Source organism: Eurypyga helias, unplaced genomic scaffold (assembly GCF_000690775.1).
Source record: "Eurypyga helias isolate BGI_N326 unplaced genomic scaffold, ASM69077v1 scaffold17972, whole genome shotgun sequence".
Classification (NCBI taxonomy): Eukaryota; Metazoa; Chordata; class Aves; order Eurypygiformes; family Eurypygidae; genus Eurypyga; species Eurypyga helias.
This window is the reverse complement of record NW_010238125.1, coordinates 100,671-123,118: the sequence shown is the minus strand read 5'-3', so window position 1 is coordinate 123,118 and position 22,448 is coordinate 100,671. Positions and strand designations below refer to the sequence as shown.

The window sequence follows — 22,448 nt, the reverse complement described above, 5'->3', positions numbered from 1 at the left end:
TCCCAAGTGATACCACATCACAAAACCATATCTTACAAAGTAAAATGGAATAGACCCTTTAATTTATTTTTCTCACCTAAAACTGTAGTTAATCATAGTCATCATGTGATAATAGTGTGTTTCTAAATGTGAAACCTCTAGTATTTACCAATCAAATGACATCCTTGAGACAACCTTCATTACTAGTCCTTTTTTTTCAGTCATACACATACTGCTGTACAAGCCATGAAATGAATAGTATAAAATATCTTTATTTCACTTCCAACCTGATATCATGGGTAAAATTAAGGAAATATAACCTTTGTACTCACCCCAGCCTTTGGTTTAGCTCCAGAGATGGCTACCGAACAAGGAGATGCGAGGTCAGGACCATGGACGTTAGGAGACAAGTTTGTTTGTGAGTGACTTACTGAAGCAACATCCACTCCACTTTCAGAACCAGATTCAACATCCTGTAAAAAAAAAAAGTTTGCAAGTGTCTAGAGTAAATGTGAATATGAAATAAAATTATAGTTATTCTAAATAATGCAACTATTGACACAGGCTCACCAAAATATATATGTTTAATTCTCTGTGTAAGAGTAATTCCCCTTATTCTTTCCCACTAACTACACATTCACTTGCTGTCCTCTTCAATGTGGTGGTTTGCATTAGCTGCTGTTCTGAAATTATAAATCACCACTAACATCAAAGCCATAATTCCCCTAAATGTTAGAATGCGAGGTAAGAAAAATCAGTTTGGGGCTGCAGAAGTCTGACATTTTTCTCTGATGTTCAGTATTTCCTGTGTGCTCCCACCTTCTGTCTCCGGCAGCTTTGCAGGCTCAGTGAACATCTGTAAACCATTACACAGCTGAAATGACATCACCATCCAGCAGTTTATACAATTCAGAGGTACAGCTCCCTAGTTTTTTTGGAATCAGCAGACACTTATCAGCCAGATGCTATTTCTGGTTAAAATGCCCTTATTTTTAATGACACTGATTACATTCCTTTTTTGAGAATAAAAAGAAGAAATACAGAGTGTTTTATTTTTGAGGAAGTAAAAATATCGCGCGTGCTTGATTTACTGTGCAGAGTGAAGGCAGGGGATTATACTGCTTGCAGATAAATTGTGACACGTATCTGGCAGAGAGCTGGCTATGTGTAGAACCAGCCCTACGCTGTCAGGATTATTACCCAAGATGCAGCTGGTGTGCATACAGTTACACGGTACACAGAAAAAACCCTGAACTATTAACCCTGGCCAACTCCATACAGACAAAGCTTCAGTATCCTAATACCAAGTTCTTAGAATAGGTGAAAGATGGGGCAGAGACATAGAATCACAGAATGGTTCGGGTTGGAAGGGACCTTAAAGACCATCTAGTTCCAAACCTCCACTAGAGCAAGTTGCTCAAAGCCCCATCCAGCCTGACCTTGAACACTTCCAGGGATGGGGCATCTGCAACTTATATGACCAACCAGTGCCTTACCATCCTCTCAGACAAGAACTTCTTCCCAATATCTAATCTAAATCTCCCCACTTTCAATTTAAACCCGTTACCCCTTGTCCTGTCACTACAGACCCTTGTAAAAAGCCCCCCCCAGCTTCCTTGTAGCCCCTTCAGGCACTGGAAGGTGCTATAAGGTCTCCCCAGAGCCTTCCCTTCTCCAGGCTGAACAAGCCCAACTCTCTCAGCCTGTCCCCATAGCAGAGGGGCTCCAGCCCGCGGAGCATCTTCGTGGCCTCCTCTGGACTCACTCCAACTGGTCTATATACTTCTGATGCTGGGGGCCCCAGAGCTGGATGCAGAACTCCAGGTGAGGTCTCACAAGAGCAGAGTAGAGGGAGAGAATCCCCTCCCTTGACCTGCTGGCCTCACTGCTCTGGATACAGCTCAGGATACGGATACATCTCAGGGTTGTGCTCCTGGGCTGGAAAGAAATGGCAACTCTTTGAGTCATTAATTTCAGCTAAGTCTCTGGTCTGCCAAACTTAAGCAGTTACTTAGACAGGTGCCTCTACACCAAGCACGTACAAAAGCATGCTGTTTCCTGAGAAGGGTTATGAAACAAGAGACAAAGCTGCACTCTAGGTAGGACCATGCTGCCAGAGAGTCCTCTGCAATGAGAAGCCCTGGGAAGGCAGCAGAGCTGTGGCAATGCCTCTGTAGAAGTCACCTTGTGTACAGCTGTTCTCAGAAGCCCCTACTTAGCAGCGCCATGCTGTCACAGTGCAGAAGCATGCTCCTTGTCCCAATACCCGTGTTTTTTCAGCAGATTTTACAAGGGCCTTTAGTGTCAGGACAAGGGGGAACGGGGTTAAATTGAAAGCGGGGAGTTTTAGGTTGGATATCAGGGCAAAATTCTTCCTGGAGAGGGTGGTGAGGCACGGAAACAGGTTGTCCAGAGAAGCTGTGGATGCCCCATCCCTGGAAGTGTCCAAGGCCAGGCTGGATGTGGCTTTGAGCAACCTGGTCTAGTGGAAGGTGTCCCTGCCCATGGCAGGGGGGTTGGAACTGGATGGTCTTTAAGGTCCTTTCCAACCCAAACCATTCTATGATTCAAATACTTTTTACTATAAAATCAATATGAGACTGAACACAATGCACACATGTCCTGAAAATCAAATCTTTTGATCTTCTGAGTTGTAATATTCAAAGGCTCAAAAATTCCTAGAAAACAAGTGTATATGAATAGCACATGTGCCATGTTTGATGCAAGCTGTCTTTCTGAAGGGTTGCTTTGCAGCATAGAAACATGTATCACCTCTGATTATGAAGCAGGCTTACTTATATAGATTGTCCCAACTCCTTTTATTGCTCTGAGAAGTCAGCTAAAATACTGGCACTCATTGGCAAGATACAGGAAACCTGTATCAGCCTTCCTTTCCCATCAGTGCTCAAGGAGGTACTGCGAGAACACTGATATCCAGGGGAAAATATTTAATTGTTAAAAGTGTTATTATGTCCTTTAAAAATGACATATTACATAATCTCCAGCTGGCCAAACCCACAGAAGCTTAAATACAGTTTTTCTCACCTACAGACCTCGCACTTGACTATACAGCAATAATGGAGTCTGGCTTTAATAGGAGAACCCCCTCATTATTTAAAAGAAAATACCACAAACAAAAACAAATGACCTGACTCTTAGCCTGGAGATCTTGGGGCACATTTCTCAGCTTTCTTGAATTGAAAAACAGCTGCAGCACGTGTGGGGGACATTAACGGGAAGCCTGCATGAGAACACCTTGGGTCAGGCATTTCATGTACTTCACAGTTACATGTGTAAACATTTTTCAGGAAAAAAGAACTAATCAATCATGTCTGTAAGCTGTCCAGTCTCCCTTCAGACTATTTTAAGCAAGGAATTATCTAATTTAAATAAATTAAATAATTAAAGAAATATAAATAATTAAAGCTCTGCCCAGAATATTATTTCTAATGACAGAGGATTTCATAAGTGTGTCTCTGCCAAAGAATTCATGGACTCTCCCACTAGCAGTAAAATGGGACCTGTAGCTCAGACTTACTTTCAGTTCTAACTATTTAATTTCAAATGACACATACACATATGCTCTGAGACTGGTGTTATCCTGACTCTGTGCTGACTCCACATTTACAGTAAGTGATAATGAGACAGCCAGACACTTTCTGAACCTTGTTGATCTCCCTTTCTTTCCTCTGGGAGCTCTTTATGAAAAGATGCTAAAAGGAAATAATGGATGCCACTATTACTGCATTCAGAACATATATATATATATATACACACACAAAAAAACCAGATTCTTTACTTTACAAACAGAGCTTTAGTTTTGAAATCAAGGAGCTGATAAATATGATGACTGAAGAAAAAAAAAAAAAGAAGAAAACCAGATTCTTCTTAGAATAATGAGAAATACTAAGCAAACTGGCTTACAGGTATATGCCTCCGTTTGTATGTTGGGGTGCTGGATGGGGAAGAGCCTGCACTGAGAGCGTTTTCAATATCCTGATCAAGCTGGTCCAGTTTCATAATTAACAGCACCATTGAATCCAGTCGTGATCGATCCCGATCTTGTGTTATTTCCTAAGGAATAGAACATACAGTAGCTAAATCTGAAATAGTATTACTTAGAAAGAATGAGCTTAAATTAAGAAAGCTCTGTTGCTTAATTTGTCATGACAGTACATTGGATAATAGGCAGAAAAATCTCCTCTTTGGGAAAAATATTTTTTTGTGTAGTCAATTCACTGAGCATTGACTTCCTGCTGGGAGAACCTTTTATATTAATATTTAATATACATCATATTATGACAATTAAATTAAAAAAACCCCAAACCCCACAATTGTTTAGTACAAATGCATCATTACCATTTCCTTGACACACATATTCTTTAAAACACTACTGATTATAAAGACTCCTCCAAATATTCACCCCAAGATAATTGATTTGATTGTACAAATAGAAATGATAAATGATAATGTACAATTGAAATGGGAGAGATGGAATTTCAAAGGGGCCATTTTCCAGATGAGGATAAGCACAACTACAACTACTTTTCCTTGAAGAACACATCAGCTTAACTACGTTTTGTCAGGTCTTGGCAGAGATTTCTTAGTTGGAAATTCTTGATACACATCAGATATGTTAACATTATATTCAAACACAGCATTGTAGATCCTTTGACTGGAAAGAGAGAAGTAGGAGGGGTACTCACATCACAACCTTAAACACCTAGTTTTTTATGCCTTATTTCTCTATACTAATTTTGGAATAAATGGAAACAGAGAAGATTCTCAAAAAAAGCAACTCAAAACAAGATTGTCAGTTAGGTGGACTAAATAATGCTTCTCAAGAAAATTCTCCCTCTCTTTCCCCTTTATCATATAGAGAGTTAATGCAAAAGCCAATTGGCCTGCCTCAAAATTCAGTAATATGAAAACCCCCACTGGTTCCTGTATGGATTTTTCCAATAAGAAGTAAGAAAATGGGAAGTTCCATTAACTCACTTAAAATAATATTTTTCTAAATCCTTCTCAAGAAATGGAAACAAAGATTACTTCATTATGTTCAAGAAGTATTTAATACAAATGGCCAAATCTGCCTTTTTTGATAGTCATTAGACTATTATTCAGGCTACACAGCAACGTCTCTAGGTAGCTGGGATTCTACTAGAGGTTTTTTTGCAGACTGCTTTGAAGACATTGCAAAATATGAGTTAAAAGATTCCTGCTAGAATTAAAGGAACTGTATAGATAAGTCACATAAAACATGGTGTACATGGTCATTATGTGAAGACAGAGGTGACTGAAGATTAGTTAAATAAATCTTAGAAGAAGGAAATACAAATCTGTCAGCCCATAGCAGAGTTATGAACAATGTTCAAGCAAAGGCCAAACCCAGGAAAAATGTGTATTTCATTTTTTATTACAACATGGTATTCTGGATTGGTTTGCTGAAAAATCTGATGAATTTGCAGGAAGTCCCAATGAACCTGAAATGAGTTTAGAATGACCCTGAGAGAGTATTACCTCAAAACAACATAGCAATCAGTGAAATAGGTTAAGTTTCACTTTCAAACTGAACACACAATGTCCCAGATGATTAACTGAAACTCCATGTATCTTCATTTTAACTGATTTTAAATTGATGTCTGAACCTTGCAAATGTCGGAACAGTTATTTCGTCTAATCTGCATGGATGCAGAAAGCCCCTTGGAGCAAATAAAGGTCTGTTAACAAAGGAGAGGACCCTCTTTGTGGCACGGGGCTACATTTGCCATGCTGGAGAGACTATAGCCAGTTTACCTATCCAAAGGAGACCAGTGCTGCTACCAAAATTCACCTCCTATACAGTCCCCAACCTGTGTATTTATTTCTATTAGTTGTGCTTGGAAATATAGCATTGGGAAAGCTAATAAACCTAAAATTTACACTTAAAACCCAAAAGTTAATTGGAATACCACAACAAAATGAATGGTGGTGACTGGGTGCTGGGTGGTTTTTTTTTTTGTTTGTTTGTCTTGGTTTGGTTTTCGTTTTGGTTTTTTTTGGTGGGTTTTTTTCAGACTACAGAGATAGTCATTTTACATGAAGACAGAAGAAAAAATAAGGTTATCTGGAATTTTCCCCCAGAAAATTGTTTGACTTATTCTGCCAGAAAAGTATAAACTTACTCTGCATGTAGCAGATCGAGAATGTTGGAGAAGAATCTGCTGAAATGAAGAGGTGGCAAAATATTGTTGAAAGTGATATTCAGGTTTGAAGCAACAGGCTCGCTTTGCAGGCAACCCATCAGTATGGAATTTAGATGTTCTGTTCGGAAGTTCTAGCAATGGTTTGTGGTTCGGACTGCTGTTGGCATCAACTTTGTCATGAAAAGTTTTAACGTCTTAACTACAGTTTCTATTTCACAAATTACTGAATAACACAGTAATCACCTTCTGTTTGCCTGGGGCACTATTAAATTGTATACATGAAAGCCTGAGCGTTATACCAAAAATTTAACACATACAAATAAAAAAGACTAATCCTGAATTTGAAATTCCTTACAACAAATTAAATAAATATTATTATAAGATTAATTTATGTTTAGACAGCTTTAGCCTTGATATTATCTAATAAATTTCCAAGAGCTTTATAGCCTACTTGTCTTTTTTCTATCTCCCTTTTGTGTATATTCTGAGATTTTATTACTGAAGCATGATATGATCTAAAGCCAGCAAGATATTACATTTATAATTATTAAGAAATTAATATTTCTTTTGAAAACACAGTATTTCCTTTACATCTCTCACATTTTTCCCCACTGATAGCTAGTTACCTTCAAAATAAGAAAACAACAATACAGATTACATTTATAGAATTTTACAAAAATCCTACCTTTACCATTACGAAGTGAAAACTAGGGCATTAGAAGGTACTTTATCAAAAATTGTCCTTACAACCTTAATTTCTGCCTTCAGGCATTTGCATTGAGCAATTCAGGATTGTATCACAGGCATATACAGTAGGTCAAACTTGAGAAGTTTTTTGTCTGGAGATTTTATTTTTAACATATCTCCACACAAAGAGGAAATACATTGGGTCATGAACTGGAAAAAACAACATTTCTTTTAGTTTGTATCCTCACTGGTGTGATAAAGAAGCCAGTTAAATTTGAATATATTCATATGTTTAGAACAGAAAGCATTGTAACTGTTCCCAGAATGAAGAATGCTTGAATTACTCTTAAATTAAGTATTAAAACCCCATAGTTAAGGTCATATTAAAAGAAATTCAACCAAGGAAGACAGTTCACAAGCCCTGTTACCATCGTCAGCACACAATGCTAACACAATGAAAACATTTTGCAGGACATGGGTACAGATGAAGTTAAGCCACGTTTTTAGACACTTTTCTCATTTTGGAGCTGATATTGTTATTATATTGTTATTGAAAAGAATAACACTATTTTTTCCCCGTATGTACTCCATGTCTTCAGGTGATTCTTTGTCTTTTTATTACCACGTTGCTTTGTGTCTGCATTTACAAACTGATGTTGTTTGCTAACATGATGTTTTTATAGCACTCTACATTGACAACATGTGGCAATTTCTGAATGTAATGCTCTTCGCACGTAGTGGTATATTTTTTTATTTTAAACATTTGACAGATAAACAACAAACACTGCACAAAGGCAGCATTATTCAGAGTATTTCTAAAAAATACCTCCCCCCCTTTTTCTTAAGGTTGCAACAGTTTTATACCAATATTATCAGAACGTTATGATGATTTTAACCTACTCAAAAAATGAAACCAGCTGAGGAGTACAACACTACTTAAGTCTGGATTTAATACATCCCTTTTGTCTTATCAGGGCATAGCAAAGCAGTTGAAGCAGACACCCCTCACTTCCTCTCTCTCAAGCCCTTTATTTCTCTGCACGTATTTTTCCCTTTCTTCTGCAGCCACTGTTTTACATCACACACTCACACTTTTCTTCCTACTGTAAACTCTTTACCCACATACCTCTTTCAGCTGAGTAGAGCTGAAGCAAAGGGTACCTTTTGAAGAGACATAAGTACTCTTAAGATTAAAACCTATTTTAATTTTCACAGCAAAAATTTTGTGCAGAAACAATACACAAAAATAACTTTATGTTTCTCTTAATACCCTCAAGGGGATTGAATCACTCCCACCTTCACTGTAAGGGCTCCCTTTCAAAGCATCTGATGGTTTCCAGAGAAGACACACCCCCATTAGGGGCAGTGGGGTCCCCTGTGGTTAAGGAGGGGAGAGACATTCTGCTCCAAGCAGTCCCTGTTAGGGTCATCAGGGCACCACCAGCCTCACTCCTCCCTGGCACTCTTGTGTCAAGATGGTAATAATTTCTTTGGAAAGGAGACCTTGGCTTTTAGAAGCAAGCTTATTGTACAACTGGCAAGGAGGATGCAGTTACCCACAGAAAAAAGGGATCTTTTATGGATCCATAAAAGAATTGGAAAGAGTTGGCTGAGTTTTGTCTGATATTCTTATCTGCAGCCACCTGGTCTGACTTAAGATCCTGTATTCATGCTATGTATTTCAGATGACAGTATATTATTCATTCTTGTCTTTCCTTGGTAAAAAATACCCTTTCTGAAAAATAGAAAGTTATTAGATCACTGATTTTATACTGTGAAGGTTTTAATCTGAACTGAAAACAAATGCAATATATGGTATTTTGGGATAATCTGTTGATTTTTACTATCAGGTGTGGGAGTTTCATCCTTTTAAACTGCAGTGTACAGTTCACAAACTTTGAAAAATACCTAGAAATTTTATCTTTAAATTTTACACTCTGAAGTACCACATTAGAATCCTACTTTTCATTATATTGGAGGAATTGCAGGTGACAAACATTGAAGCACAGCAAAAAAAATGCAACACTCCATTCGTTTTTGACTTAAGACACAAGGCCTAGACACCAGCAAAGATCACAGTAAGGTTACTATTATAAATCATATTTTGAACTGATATTTAAAATAGACTGAAAATGGAACAAATAACATCGTAAACCTAGACGAGTGTACACATGCACAGGTGAAGACACATGCTCATGCATGCAGGTATCCCGACACATTCATGCATGTCTTTGGGAAAGTAGTTTTTCTTCTAATTCTTCTTACAGGAACTTTAGATACATGACTCAATTTTTCCAAATATAAATTATTCCATAGCACTGGTTTACGTGCACTTTTTAATTTCTGTTAAACCCACAAATAGGTTTGCAAAAGCAAAGACTTCAGAGGCACTTGATTGCTATATAATATAGTAATTGTGATTTTCACTACTATATCCTTAAGAGAAATGTAATAAATTCAATTTAGTAAGTCAGTCTCCAAACAAGATGTTCATTTAGCAAAACACATGCTTTTTATACTTCCAGACAAAACCCATGGCTCCTCCAATGGAGCCTAGTGCTTGCAGGAATAGTGCTGCACTCTGGGAAAAGAGGAAAATGTGTTGGAAAATGGCAGAGATCATAGAATTCAAATATACTTAAAATGGTAAATTCCAGGAGCTGCTCTGGTTTGATTTGTTTTAGTTTTGCAGTTAAATCAGAAAGAGGGTTTTTCCTTCTGGAGATCCACTTTGGTCTCTGTGATTTTGTTTAAACTGCAGGCTTTTCAATTTATGAACTAAATATAAACATAAATAAAGAGAGAAGAATTGATGCCAAGGATTACTCAGAGGGGTCCTCATATCTATTGAAATCAAATGAATTAAGAACAATTTCTGTGTGACTGTGGAAAGTCCAAACTCCAAATTATACCATCTGAAAGGAATCATATATGAGATAATATAAATAAATTAATCACAAATCATTCAGTCTCTTTATCTTTTATGGTTCTTTGTATTTTGTATTTTATGATATTTTAAAATGTTATATCACAATTCTTATTACCTATGTAACAGTTAAAAATGCAAAGACTTTCTAGGTTATCAATTTCATAACATTAGAAAACAATTTTTTCAGCTTGTTCTTTATTATTATTATTATTATTATTATTTATTTTTCCACAAAGCATAAGCAATAACACTGAACTTGGAAATCAGTATTTGAATTGTGACAGGTTTTTTTGCGTTCCAACTGTTCAGATTTACACAATTTGGAAGTACATGAGAATGAGATTTATAGGTGTCTGGATGCCTGATGCTGCACACAGCACACATGATTCTTAAAAGAAAAATCAAAGGGAAATGTAACTGAATATATGACAGACTCAAAAGATTTCATATATTTGGCCTATTAGTTTACTTCATTACCTACTTGTGATTTATTCCTCCTTGAGACATTCACTTCTGGAAACACAAAGGTGAGGATAATTATGAGCCAGCAGTGCAACCTCATGGCAAAAAAAGACCAGCTGTAGCTGGGCTGCACTAGGAAGAAGGTTGCCAACAGCACAACAGGGGAACCTTCCTCTCTATTCAGTCCTGGTGAGACACATCTGGGTTCAGTGCTGGGTCCATTCCTGGAATCTCCAGTATAAGACGGACATGGACATAGTGGTGCAAGTCCAGTGAAGATTGTCAAAGGTTTGGAGCATATTTCATATGAGGAGAGCCTGGAACTGTTTATCCTGGAGAAGAGACGGCTCAAATGGATCTATCTGATGAATAAGTAAAAAGCAGAGCTTCTTGGTGGTACCCAGAGACAGGACAAGGGGCCATAGGAACAAACCAAGATACAAGAAATTCCATTTAGATCTAAGAAAAGAACTTCACTGTGAGGGTGACTGAGCAGTGGAATAGGTTGCCTGGAGAGGTTGTGGAACCTTCATCATAAAGATATTAAAAATCTGACTGTACACAGTCCTGGACAACCTGTTCTGACTCTGCTAGAGCAGGGGGTTGGACTAGACAATCTCAAGAGGTGTCCTTCTACCTCAACCACTCTGATTCTGTGATGGCTTTTAACACTTTTTAAAGAGGACACGAAGATATTACAATGAGAACCAGTGTGGAATTTAGGACACTTTGATTAAACCATTTTTTACACTTGTGACAATCCCACCTCAATTTCTTCACACTTTGTCAGTCTTAAGGTCTGAAAGAGACAAAGGATAGATACATAAACAGAACAAAATAAGGCTTGTATAGGATAATTTGTTGGACAGGACTTCAAAGGTCTCTAAGTCCAACCTTCTGCTCAAGTAAGGCCAGTTGTGAGATCAGACCAGGCTATTCAGGTGTTGATTCAGTCAGGTTATGGAAATCCTTAAGGACAGAGAATGCACAACCTCCCTGGGCAATCAGTTTTCATCCTTGGCTGTCCTCATGGGAAAAAGCTTTCCTCTGAAGAGATCATCTAATGTATTTCAAACCTGGAAGTAAGAGATGGTTTAATGGAAAGGAATCCTGAATACTTTTAGTTTTACACTGCACTGAAGACAGCACGAAGAGGATGGGGGAAGAGGAAGGCATGTAAAACCTTTACCAATGACAACATAGAAACCAGGTAATGGCTACTGCCTATATGAAGTCTATTAGTGACGCTCTACCCCACCATACCTGAAGATACCGCAATAGTAGTACTAAGCAGCCTCCTGAAATTAATGGGACTCTTCCCACAATTACAATGGACTTTGAATCAAGCATAAGAGACATGAGAACTAAAACTCACTACAGTAACTTCTCCCAGGTGAGTAACAGAAATGCTTGTCTTAAATAATTATCATGCTACGCTGGTAAATTAAGAGTTTTAAGAATACAGATTACACTGTCAACTCAATCTTTCTAGGTAAGGTATCTATTCATTGATATAATTGTGATGTCAATAAATGAAAAAAAACACCCTATTAAAGAAACCACAACACAATCCCCTTGTTAGTAACACCTTAATCAATTTGCCTGTTACTTGTGTGTGCAGCAGGGAGAGTCCCCACCAAGTGTTTCAAGTCTAGTTAACTTAACAGGTTGCAGAAAATTTCCTATATTTGCTTTTCTTTGCAAGCAAAATGTTTGTGTAAAGCCAGGAGACATTATGGAAGAAATGTGTTGTTACACAAAAATTATAACAAATTCTCATATGAGGGGAGCAGGTTTAGCTGGTTATTTAACCTTGTAAATTTTGCCATGAAGGCTTAGCTTGAAGACATCCAAGAGTTCAATTTTTTTTTTTTTTGGTGGTAAAAACATAAATATTTAACTGCTGCCGCCTTTTACTTTAGTTTTATATTACTCTTTTGAGTCCTGTGGGTTTATTTATATTTCTGTGTATATACAAGTTGCATAAACACACACACATGCATGCACGCACTCGGATTTGTGCAGCAGAGAGACTTTGTGCACTGATGTTAGGTTTAAATTTTGCATTCTTTTCTAAATGCAGAATTAAATATTACAAGTTTACCTGTAGAGAAAAAATTTTAAAAAACAAGAATGTCCCAAGAATTTTTGTATATTGAATGACAAAATGTAGGAACATTTTGTAATAGTCTTTGAACAACTGAAATCAACCCAATGCTTATGGCTTCTGAGAATTTGATAATTTATTGCTCTACGTGTGATATGTCAAGACACAATTGCAATCCTATTGTCAAAATGGATAAAATATGTGGGGGTGGGGTTTTTTTGTTCTTTGTTGTGCTTTTCAGCAGCACTAAAGGGCAGCACTGCAGATCAGATAATAAGGCTTATAGAAAAATGAACAAAAAATAATTACCATGAGGGTGAATTTGGCATTAAAAAGTTCAGGAAATGGTTAGCAGAGTGGCAAATATTAACTTTGGTCCAAACAGGTCACTTTTGTGGTACAGAAAATAACAAAAATTCAAATGTTATTTTCTGGAAATGTAGAAGAGCAAACTTCACAAAAGTTTGGCAATATACAAAACTTTCCTGCACTGTTGGTAATCTGTCCCTTCTATGCAAATCTATTTGGAAATCTCTTTTCAATATTGTGATGTTACTTCTGGTTCATTTCATCAGAAAAAAATGCACTAACTGTGCATTTTTATAGTCATGCAAGTGACCTGAGAGAATAGTTTGAAGATTTTCTTAGGCTTACCGTTGTGGCACATTGAGCAATGCATGATGAAGACTGTTGAAAAGTTCCAGAAGTTATAGCAGAGTCATGTTTTTCTTGTGCAGACATTTTGTGACAAATAAAGGAGGGAAACTGAGAATTTAAACTCTTCTCTAATAAGATTGAATGTGTTTAGAAACAGTCAGCTTAAAAATAGCACTGTTTCTTTTAGAGGCAGTATGTACTTTGCAACAAAAACACTGGAAAATATAATTAGAGCGCTACTTAATGGTTGCATGTGACTTGCATGTTACAATTGATTTAGTTGTCAGTATATAGAGAAAAACATTTGTAAAACTGAACGACCTTCTTGCTTCAGGGCTTAATCAATGTAGAAACTTCCCAAATCATTGTAGCAGTGTCCCAAAGCTCAAAGGTCTACTTGCTTGCCTCCCAGTTCTGCTTACCACACTTCTGCAAGACTGGTCTTTCCTGTAAATCCAAGTATGCTGCATGGCTTCTCTATATTAGCTACGTGAAGACTGAGTGTTAGCTATATAAACACACTTGATTTTCCTTCTAGCAATGAGCTGAGCTTTTTGGCCATGCCTCTCCAAGGATTGCATAGGCTGCTTATTTCTCTTCTTGCAAAGATTCCTTTCAATACCTAGACAAACTCTGATGGACATTCACTACTGTATAGTAAATTCACTACTGTACTTTACAGTATTCAATGATTTGAAATATTATTTCACCTTACGTGATATTAATAACAGTTTAGAATTTCAAGATTCAAGTGTGATCAGAACTTAATTGTTTAATAGCTTTGTACTTTCTTGTGCTTATAGCTGTCCACCAAACTTACTTTTAAAAAATAGATAACTAAATCATGATCTGATATAGGCCACAGTTTAATGATTACCTTAACTTTCCCAAGATTCACAGTCTACTACAAGTTGCTGTTCCCTCATACACACTCCCAGGCTGCTCCTTGCCTTCCCTTGTGTCAGCACCAGTCTCCAGCAGTGACCCAATGGGGATCCAGCTGAACATGGTCTCTGGGAAAGGGATAGGGCTGAGCAGGGTCAGTTCCCTAGTCTGGATCTCCTGCAGCCATGTAAGTATCAGTGATGGCCAAGCAAGGGCAAACAAAGGCAGGAAAAAACCTGTACCATAGCCATTTTTCAGGATTTTTTTTACAAAACCCTGGATTTATGTTGGTGCAAAGTGACCACATAACTGTAACCTTGTTTTTACAAGAGAGATTATGCTGATTTTACAGACATAGTAGGGTCTGGGGCTTCTTAAATGTTTCTCTTCAGGACACCACTACAAAGAACTTAAAGGAGTCTGGATATTCGTAACTTAGTTGGTGTGGGTCTGAAGCAAAGGTGTATTGTCAAAAGAGCAGTCAACTGCTGTCCTCTGCCCTTTAATTCAGACATGAATCTTTTTTTAGCTTTGCCAATCTATGCAGCTGATGAAATACTAGAGGTTTTTTGTTTTATGTCACGTGTTTGTAGGTGAACATGATAGCATGAGAAAATCTATTGCTAATTTTTTATATTCAGTGAAAGGATTTTAAGTGCCTTGTTTTCTTGGAAAAGAGCTCATTCTTTCTCATGTGAAAATTGGATTGTCCTGGTGACCACTACTTTCTCATTAAATTACTTCTGCCCAGTAAGGTTTAAACTAAGGGTAGTTTTCTATCACAAACCACAGCACATTTATATTTATAAGATCTGTTATTGGTGACTGAGGAGGTGGTAACAATCTTGATCTTGAATGAGGATAAAATCTGTATTTGTGAATCAGACCGACCCAAAGTTAGACCTCAGGTTTGGGTTAAGTAAGACCCTTGAATTTTCGGAACTTGTGTCAGCAAATGTGTTTCAAAAAAAGGGTTACAAAATTAGATGTTCATATCAGACTTCTTAGCTTAACTATATGGAAGCCTAGTCACAGACAAATCGATCCAAACTGGGATCGAGATCAAATGTGTAGGGAGTGGAAACTTTGATCAAGAGACCTGTTATTCCTTTTTAGCCAAATGAAGAAATATTCTACATAGCTCAAAAAGCAAGTAGTAATAAATGGCAACCAGAGGTTTTGAGAAATTACAGAATCAAAAGAATCTGGATCACCTTTTAGTTGGCACATGCCATATATTACAAGTGAGATATTTCCGGGATTAAATAGCCAAGATGTTAAAGTGATGTCAGCTTCTCTGAAATTCTTCACCAGCTACAAGATGCCTTCTGCAGAGCTGATAATGGCCCAGATTGGGTAAAAACTATGAAAATAACCTTGTTTACCTCAGACACCGCTTAATAGCACGTCTTCTGTATATTGTTGTTTCAAATGCATCAAAGCTAAGCATCTGACCATGTGGTAAGTGGCTGACTGGAATTTTGTAAAAGCCTGTGGTTCAGACAAGGGATTCTGCTTTTCTTTATAATATATTCAGCTATTTCACGTATGCCTTTGAAATATGTTTATGTGCACTGGGAATTATTCTAGCTATTAAATGTTACTTAACGGGACTGATGTGTGCACAGTGCAGAGCATTGAGGGCTTTCTCAGACACACATGCTAGCGTGTAAACTACCCTTCAGGGTTGACTATCCAGTCACATCAAAGCATGTAAGCCATGTAAGACACAACAAAGACAAGGTTACTCTGAAAGCCTCATTCTCTGCAACTACCATTTTGAATCCTTGAATACACTCTCCTCTAAAAAAGTTTGCTGCTTAGATTTTTATGTCATTCACTTAAAATACTAATTTCCCTTTAGCATTTCGATCCTAAATCCTTAGAAGTATCCCCAAAGTTGCACAACATAACTGCTACTGAAACAATTTTCCATAAACGTTTAAACCATACAATATGTACGCTTGTTTTTAAGCATTCATATCTTTTTCAACAGTAAGTTTAGCTTCCCAAGTCTAGTGACTTTTCAATATTACAGATTTATACACACTATTAATGAGCTAACAATAGAAAGTCATAGAATCATTAAAAATACAACTGGAAGGGATCTTGAAATGTCATGTCATCTATCTCCCTCTCATTGACAGGGCTATCATACTTGATGGATGTTTCTCCAGATCATCTAACAAACCTCCAAAACTGCCCCAAGCAAAGAAGGTTTTATTCCAGTGCTTCTTTCTTTATCACTAAAAACCAAATTCTGATGCGTTCCTAGCTTGAACTAATTAATTCCTATTTTTGCCAATTTCGGGTCTCCATGACAGACTTTTCTTGTCCTTAGAGATGATGTTCTCTTCCCCCTTAGCCTAATTTAGGCTCATCCCTTCCTCTCAACATTGCAATGGTAGGGACTGGTTTCTTCCATCTCTGGCCGATCTCAATCTCTATTTGAGTCTCTACTGGACTGTCCTTCTGAAGAGCAACTTGCAAACCCCTCTGTTTTCCCTAGGGCTGAAACTGATGTGAAAAGTGCATCTCTAGGAATGGAAAGCCACAGTGTGCTCAGGATATTTTTCTGCTGTGACAGCAAATAAATGTCAGTTGATGCCTTTACACCTCCCAGCATATATGAGGTGAAAAGCACTGGCAGCTGACTGAGACCTGCAGGCAGTAAGCTGCCATCAGTTAGCAAGGTAACAACAAGCAGGTGAGAGGAATGATTGTCAGGAACAGTTCAGGTATGGCCAACGTTTTCTCACTGGCTGTGGGACTCACACCACAGCTGTTGCCAAAGCTCTCTCCCACACCGCTGCTCCCTGTCCTCTGTGGGGACAGGTTGGCATGAGCCCACACCATGCTTCAAGGCTTCAGTCCCCAGAACCCATGAGGATGGAGCCAGTGGCAAAGGACTTAAAATGAAACAAGAAAGGGTCAGGATAATTCCCCCTGGACAGTCCAGCAGTGGAGCAGGTCACCCAGAGAGGTTGTACAGGCTCCATCCTTGGAGGTGTTCAGGACTCAACTGGATAAAACAACCTTGACTGCAGAGCTAGCCAGGCTTCAGTAAAGACCTCCTGAGGTCTTTTCCAACCAATTACTCAGGCTGCCCTTAATCTTTCCATTACTAGATGGGAACTAATTAAACTGGTATCTTAAAAAATTACTGGTGGAGTAAGATTGGGTAGAAAGCATTGTTACTATTACTGAATGCAGCTAAGAATTTTGCACAATGTTCTACCTCTTTATTGTATTCCACTTAGCGTTTGTATGGCTGTTGGGTAGGTATCGCTGCTTTTGTATACAGCCTTACACATACAGGGTATGCTTGCCAGTCATACCCTGGAGCCATGCCCACCAACAAGCTAAATACACTGCATTATATGATAACTAATCCTCTTTAAGACAAATAACTTCAGAACTAAATAATACTGTATAGTCTTTTTAAGAGCACCCATAACTTATTGCAACTAAAGTGAAAATTCAACACCAATAGCATTACATGGAGATATTACTATATAATTTTCTTTCACATCATTTCATAACTCAACCGTGATGAGTATTGTGTGATCAACACCAGGACTGTCTGAGCATTTTCATGTTCTCTATCAGCAAAAAAAATATTATTCTAAATTGTATACACAAGTATTAGATGGAAATACAAATTTAGATTTTCTTCTTCTTTTTTTTACAATGAAGGAATTGTAAGTCTCAGACACTGAAGGAATAAGCTGCGCACAAAAACTAAGTCTTTCTTAGCATAAAGTCTGAAAACATCTTGAATGGATAGACTGAGGGGAAGAAAAAATATTAAATGGAACAAAACACATTACAAATACTGATGTGACAGATTATTGTGTGTTATACCTGAATTCTTAACACATTTATCAAAAAAAACCACAGGCTGCATTTACTGTCAATCAAGACAGTAATAAGGAGTAAATAAGCAGTAAATGACAGCCTGAGATGAAAACAGAACCCCTACCACCAAGGAGAAGCTAACAAGCAATGCGCTACCCGGACTAGAGTCCAGCTGAGACTGGACTGTGGCCATCCCCTTTTCCTTCTTGTTCCTGAGCGTTTCAGCCAGGCTGCAGCTGGTAGCGGCACTAGGAACCGGCTCTGACAGCTGTGATAGGGAGGAAAGAAAAGCATTCTGCTCTTGTCACAGCTGGGAGCCAAGCTCCTGCCTCCTGGCTCAGCCTGCAGCACATCTATGTGCCTGCACATCTCTCCTCCATTCTGGGGAGCTGAAGACTGGCAGCTTCCCTTCTCAGCCCAGGAAGAGAACGTAGAAGTGCCTGTCTCAGAAAGGGCATGCTGCTCAAATGGAGTTTAGTCAGTCAGTCTGTGTGTGCCTGTATGTCTGTCCACAAGGGATCCAGTAGACTAGTTAGGAGCTTGGCCATTCGAATGGCAGGTGAGGTTGGTTACAAGTCCTACTTTTGACTAACACCCAACGTATCTACATTGTATATATGGCCACAGCGATGTAGGAGATATGTATACATACAAACATAATTTATATATATATATAAAACTGGGGAAAATGGATACAGACATCAATGTTAGTTCCAAGTGTGGCTTTACACAGTAGGAGGTTTGAGTTCAAGAGTTCTCTCAGAGACAGAATAAAAAAGACAAGCATGTCAGGGCCAGTATTAAATCAGATATTTAAAAAAATGTTCAACTAACGTGGATTCTATTCCAAACTCTTCCCCACAACAGTTATTGGTTTGAATATGATATCATTCTTGCAAAACAATTTGAAAATATTTTAATGATTTCATTGTAATATGGTTTTAATTATTTTCAAATGTTTTTCCCCACCTGAATTTCTATTTCGTGCTGGAAGTCAAGATTTCAGTAACTAGAGAATTCCAGTAATTATGGCTAGGAATATTACAAAATCTCAGAATGTGCTGTAAAAAAAAATTGAAAATAAATATAACATTTTGAAATGTATTAGATCTGTAGTGAGAATTGATTTTGAAAAGACTAAATTTGAATGAAAATGTAAGAATATACTCTGGCCATAGAATGAGAGTTGAAAAGAAACCACAGGAAAATTAGTTATGAGTAAGAAAAGAGAATGATATGAAAGGAAAGAATAGGAAAGTTGTTCCAACATGAGCAAAACAACAGTACTGTCAATCAGCCCCTTGCTATGATCTCGGCGCTGCGCTTCTGGTGGATTTTAACTGGACAAACAGGCAACTATAAACGCTCAAAGCAGGATGTTACTAACAATGAACAAGCTGCATTGTACAAAAGTAGATGGAATAAAACTCATGCATGCCAAGAAGATAGGATGCAAAATGCCTTGAAGAAAGTGGCATTCATGACAGGAAAAAAAAAGAAAAAAAAAGAATTTGAAATTCAGTATTTAGGGTTTTCTTTTATTCTTCACAAGTAACTCAAAGTTTCATGTGATGAAGGAAGTGTAAGAAAAGTTCAGATAGGAACAGAAAACAGTGAAGGATATTTAAAAAAATACTGAACATTAAATTTTTGAGAAGATATTCAATAAGTCTGTTAGACTGGATATGTTGCAGGGAAAATTTATTCATCAGGGTTTAATCAGATCTGTTTGGGAAACTCAGCATGGTGTTATTGCCATTTCTTAATGGCATGATAGCCATATCAACAGTTCACATTCGAGAGAAATAAATAAAACAAATTACATAATTTATGCAAGCATTTTCAGAAATGCTAGCTTGCCCATTGCCTAATAATTCATCCTGCATCAGGCCAGCAGAAAAATCTTAACCAACCTCTATTGAAAAGGGCCTTCCTAACATAACTCACTTCTGTTAATTCTCTTGGTCTTGAATCACTAAATGGATCATTAATGTTCCACATGATCTTCCTGAAGGGCCAGTTGGGCTAAGGGTAGTGTAGATTTCAAGAAGCTCTGGGATTAAGAGGCAATGATCACAACTGATGTCTCTAATTCAACCTTCCTACCCTCAAGTGAGTTCCGTGACAGTGTTGTTATTTTTAAGGAAGAGATCACAGATGGAAGGACTGAGAATTGCACAATGAAGTTTCCTTCCAGTTCCTCAGCTTGAATCTTAAAGTCAGTTTCTGCAAGATAAATGTTTCTCATAAAGCATATAAGTATCTCAAAATTTGCAGGGCATGAGTTTCAAGTGTGCTGGAAGAAAATCTTGTTCCTAAGTCTTTTTTGACTTTGTTTCTCTGACTCATTGAGTTATATGGTGTGATATTCTGTATTGTGTCACTGAAAATATGAGTCTGACATTTGTGATTTATTAATGGTTGAGCTAAGAGGAAAAAATCACTAGCAAAATCAGTGTTGCAATGACCAATAAGCATATATTGATGAAGCAAGGGAATAGGAGAGCAGACATGTTAAGTCTGGTTTTGCATCTTTGATCCAAAGAAGAGCAGAAATATCGACACAAAGAAACAATAAAGATTATTAAAATCTAGCCAAGTTGTATCAAGCCCCTCATTATAACCAGTAAGACACAGTATGGACTAAGTCAATGCATATAATCCAAAAAAATACTGTAATCTGTAACTACAAAAGGATGGAACAGATTAGAGCAGATGCCATAACTCCTACAATTAAAAGATGTAAAACTATTTTCTCTATTGTTAATGAGCATCACGACAAGGCCCCTGCCAGGTTTTTGAAATCCACACATATGCTCCAAGAATTCATAATGTTATATTTTTTGAATCAGCTAGAGCATGTTAGTGGACCTATATGGTGTTACCATTAAATAACAATGATGGTGCTATAGATATTCAGTGCATTTAAAGACTGGTCCTAAGTGAAAGTGTTGCAACTATTGTAATTTTTGGGTTTACCAATAATATTAAGGATTGTGCCTCCTGGATACTTGATTATTTAAGTAAAGAGAACAATACTTTAATTGACCTTATAAGATTAAAGTGTAAGAAATTGCAGAACATAGAAACGATCAATTTTTTTCCTGTAACTGTGAAGTTAGATTTGAAAGTCCAGCAGTTAACCTGACCTGGTCAGTTAACCTGACCTTTCACAAATCCTCAGCTGCTGCTTGAACTGCATTGTCAGTAGTTCAACCCTTCAAGTGAACAGAATAAAATAATTTACTTGCCGTTTCTTCACAACTGGTGTTACTGAAATCAATGACTCTAGTCTCTTGAGTATGATCTAGGGAACTAAATTCAGAAATTCAAATTGGTGGAATCTAGATATTAAAAATGGGGACAGAATTGGGATCAGATATTTATGACAACTATTTGTAGAACGCAAAAAAAGGAAAATGTCAAGATTATCATTGTCAAGGATGTCAAACACCAGTGAGTAGTGGTAAAGGGAATTACCAAGAAATAATGAATAATTACCATGGGGTAGGAAGCAGACTGTATGTTTTAGTGTTTCCTATCTACATATCTGTATATTCCATCTTAGCTGGATTGCAGCAAGGTACACTTTAAATGTTACATCTTTAAGAAAAATGCTATGCTTGTATAAATCCATAAATGTCAAATCCTGGATAATCTTTTGCACTTACATTTGTATGAAACTGGGTGAACATTCTAAGTTTTTTCAGTCTCGTAAAATGAACAGGCACATGACATTTTAATTATTAAGCTTTTGTTTAAAGCAAAATAAAACGAAGTTTACACACTCCATTTCAGCTGGGCTGGCTCCACAGATTCCAGCTGTGCTGGCGTCTTTTCCAGGTGACTCATTCCCCTTTGCAACTATGCCATAGGCAGCCTATAGTATATCACTACGAAGTGTCTGCTTACATATACAGAAGTCTAATGAATCATGAAGCCATGATGCGGTAACAATAGCTTGTCCTCAAGCAAAAGGTATTAAACCATCAGAGAATGGAGTAGAAACATTTGTTTCATAATCTGCCCTAAATGGAAGATTTTATGTATTTTTTTACTTCATTTTCCTTTGTCATATTTAAAATAAGATTTTGTGAATAAGAAGCTGAAATGCCACTCTTCATTTTATACATGACCCTTTGCTTTTCAGGATTAAAATCTGAGTTTACTATGATTCACACTTCAGAAATGTGGATCTTAGAAGACTCCCAGTGCAACACACTGACTTTTGGTAACAGGATACTTCTTAAGCAGACTTTTTTTTTTTTTCCAAACATACATGTATGTGTACCCGATACCCTATATTTAAAAGTGTTGCCTTGCTTTCATGAAAATACACTTTGAGCAGTATGACCTGTTAGTTGGAAATGCGACTACAAAATTGCAAAAGCAGCTTATTTACCCTTGCAAATGCATGTTTAGTTAACACACTAAACAAAAACAGCATTGTGCATTTTGGAGTATATAAGCTTTGTGAAAAAGAATGTTTTTTGGTTGTATCTTCAACAGTTGTATACAATAGTAGGGCAACACTGTTTCTATACCTATTATTTACACGTGTGTCCATAAGATAAATAGCCACCATCTCCAGATAATGAGTAGATGTGGTGAAGAATTAAAGGAATGGATACTTTCTTGATTGAAGCTTTACTAAATTCTTTACAAATAATGGTTTATCTTCTGTATGATGAAACAGTAA

The 22,448-nt window shown here is 37.3% G+C and overlaps 1 protein-coding gene across 1 annotated transcript in view; it reads right to left on the bottom strand.

The window, feature by feature from the left end:
- Positions 1-311: 311 nt before the first annotated feature.
- Positions 312-22,448, bottom strand: part of LOC104506713 (rho GTPase-activating protein 7-like) — a gene marked incomplete at its 3' end in the record, with an annotated part of 41,432 nt that continues 19,295 nt past the window's right edge. Inside the window, exons 2-3 of the mRNA XM_010147752.1 lie at positions 3,904-4,053; positions 312-452 (exon numbers count right to left, since the gene is read on the bottom strand). Coding sequence (XP_010146054.1) covers positions 312-452; positions 3,904-4,053 — 291 coding nt within the window. The remainder of the gene's footprint in view (positions 453-3,903; positions 4,054-22,448) is intronic.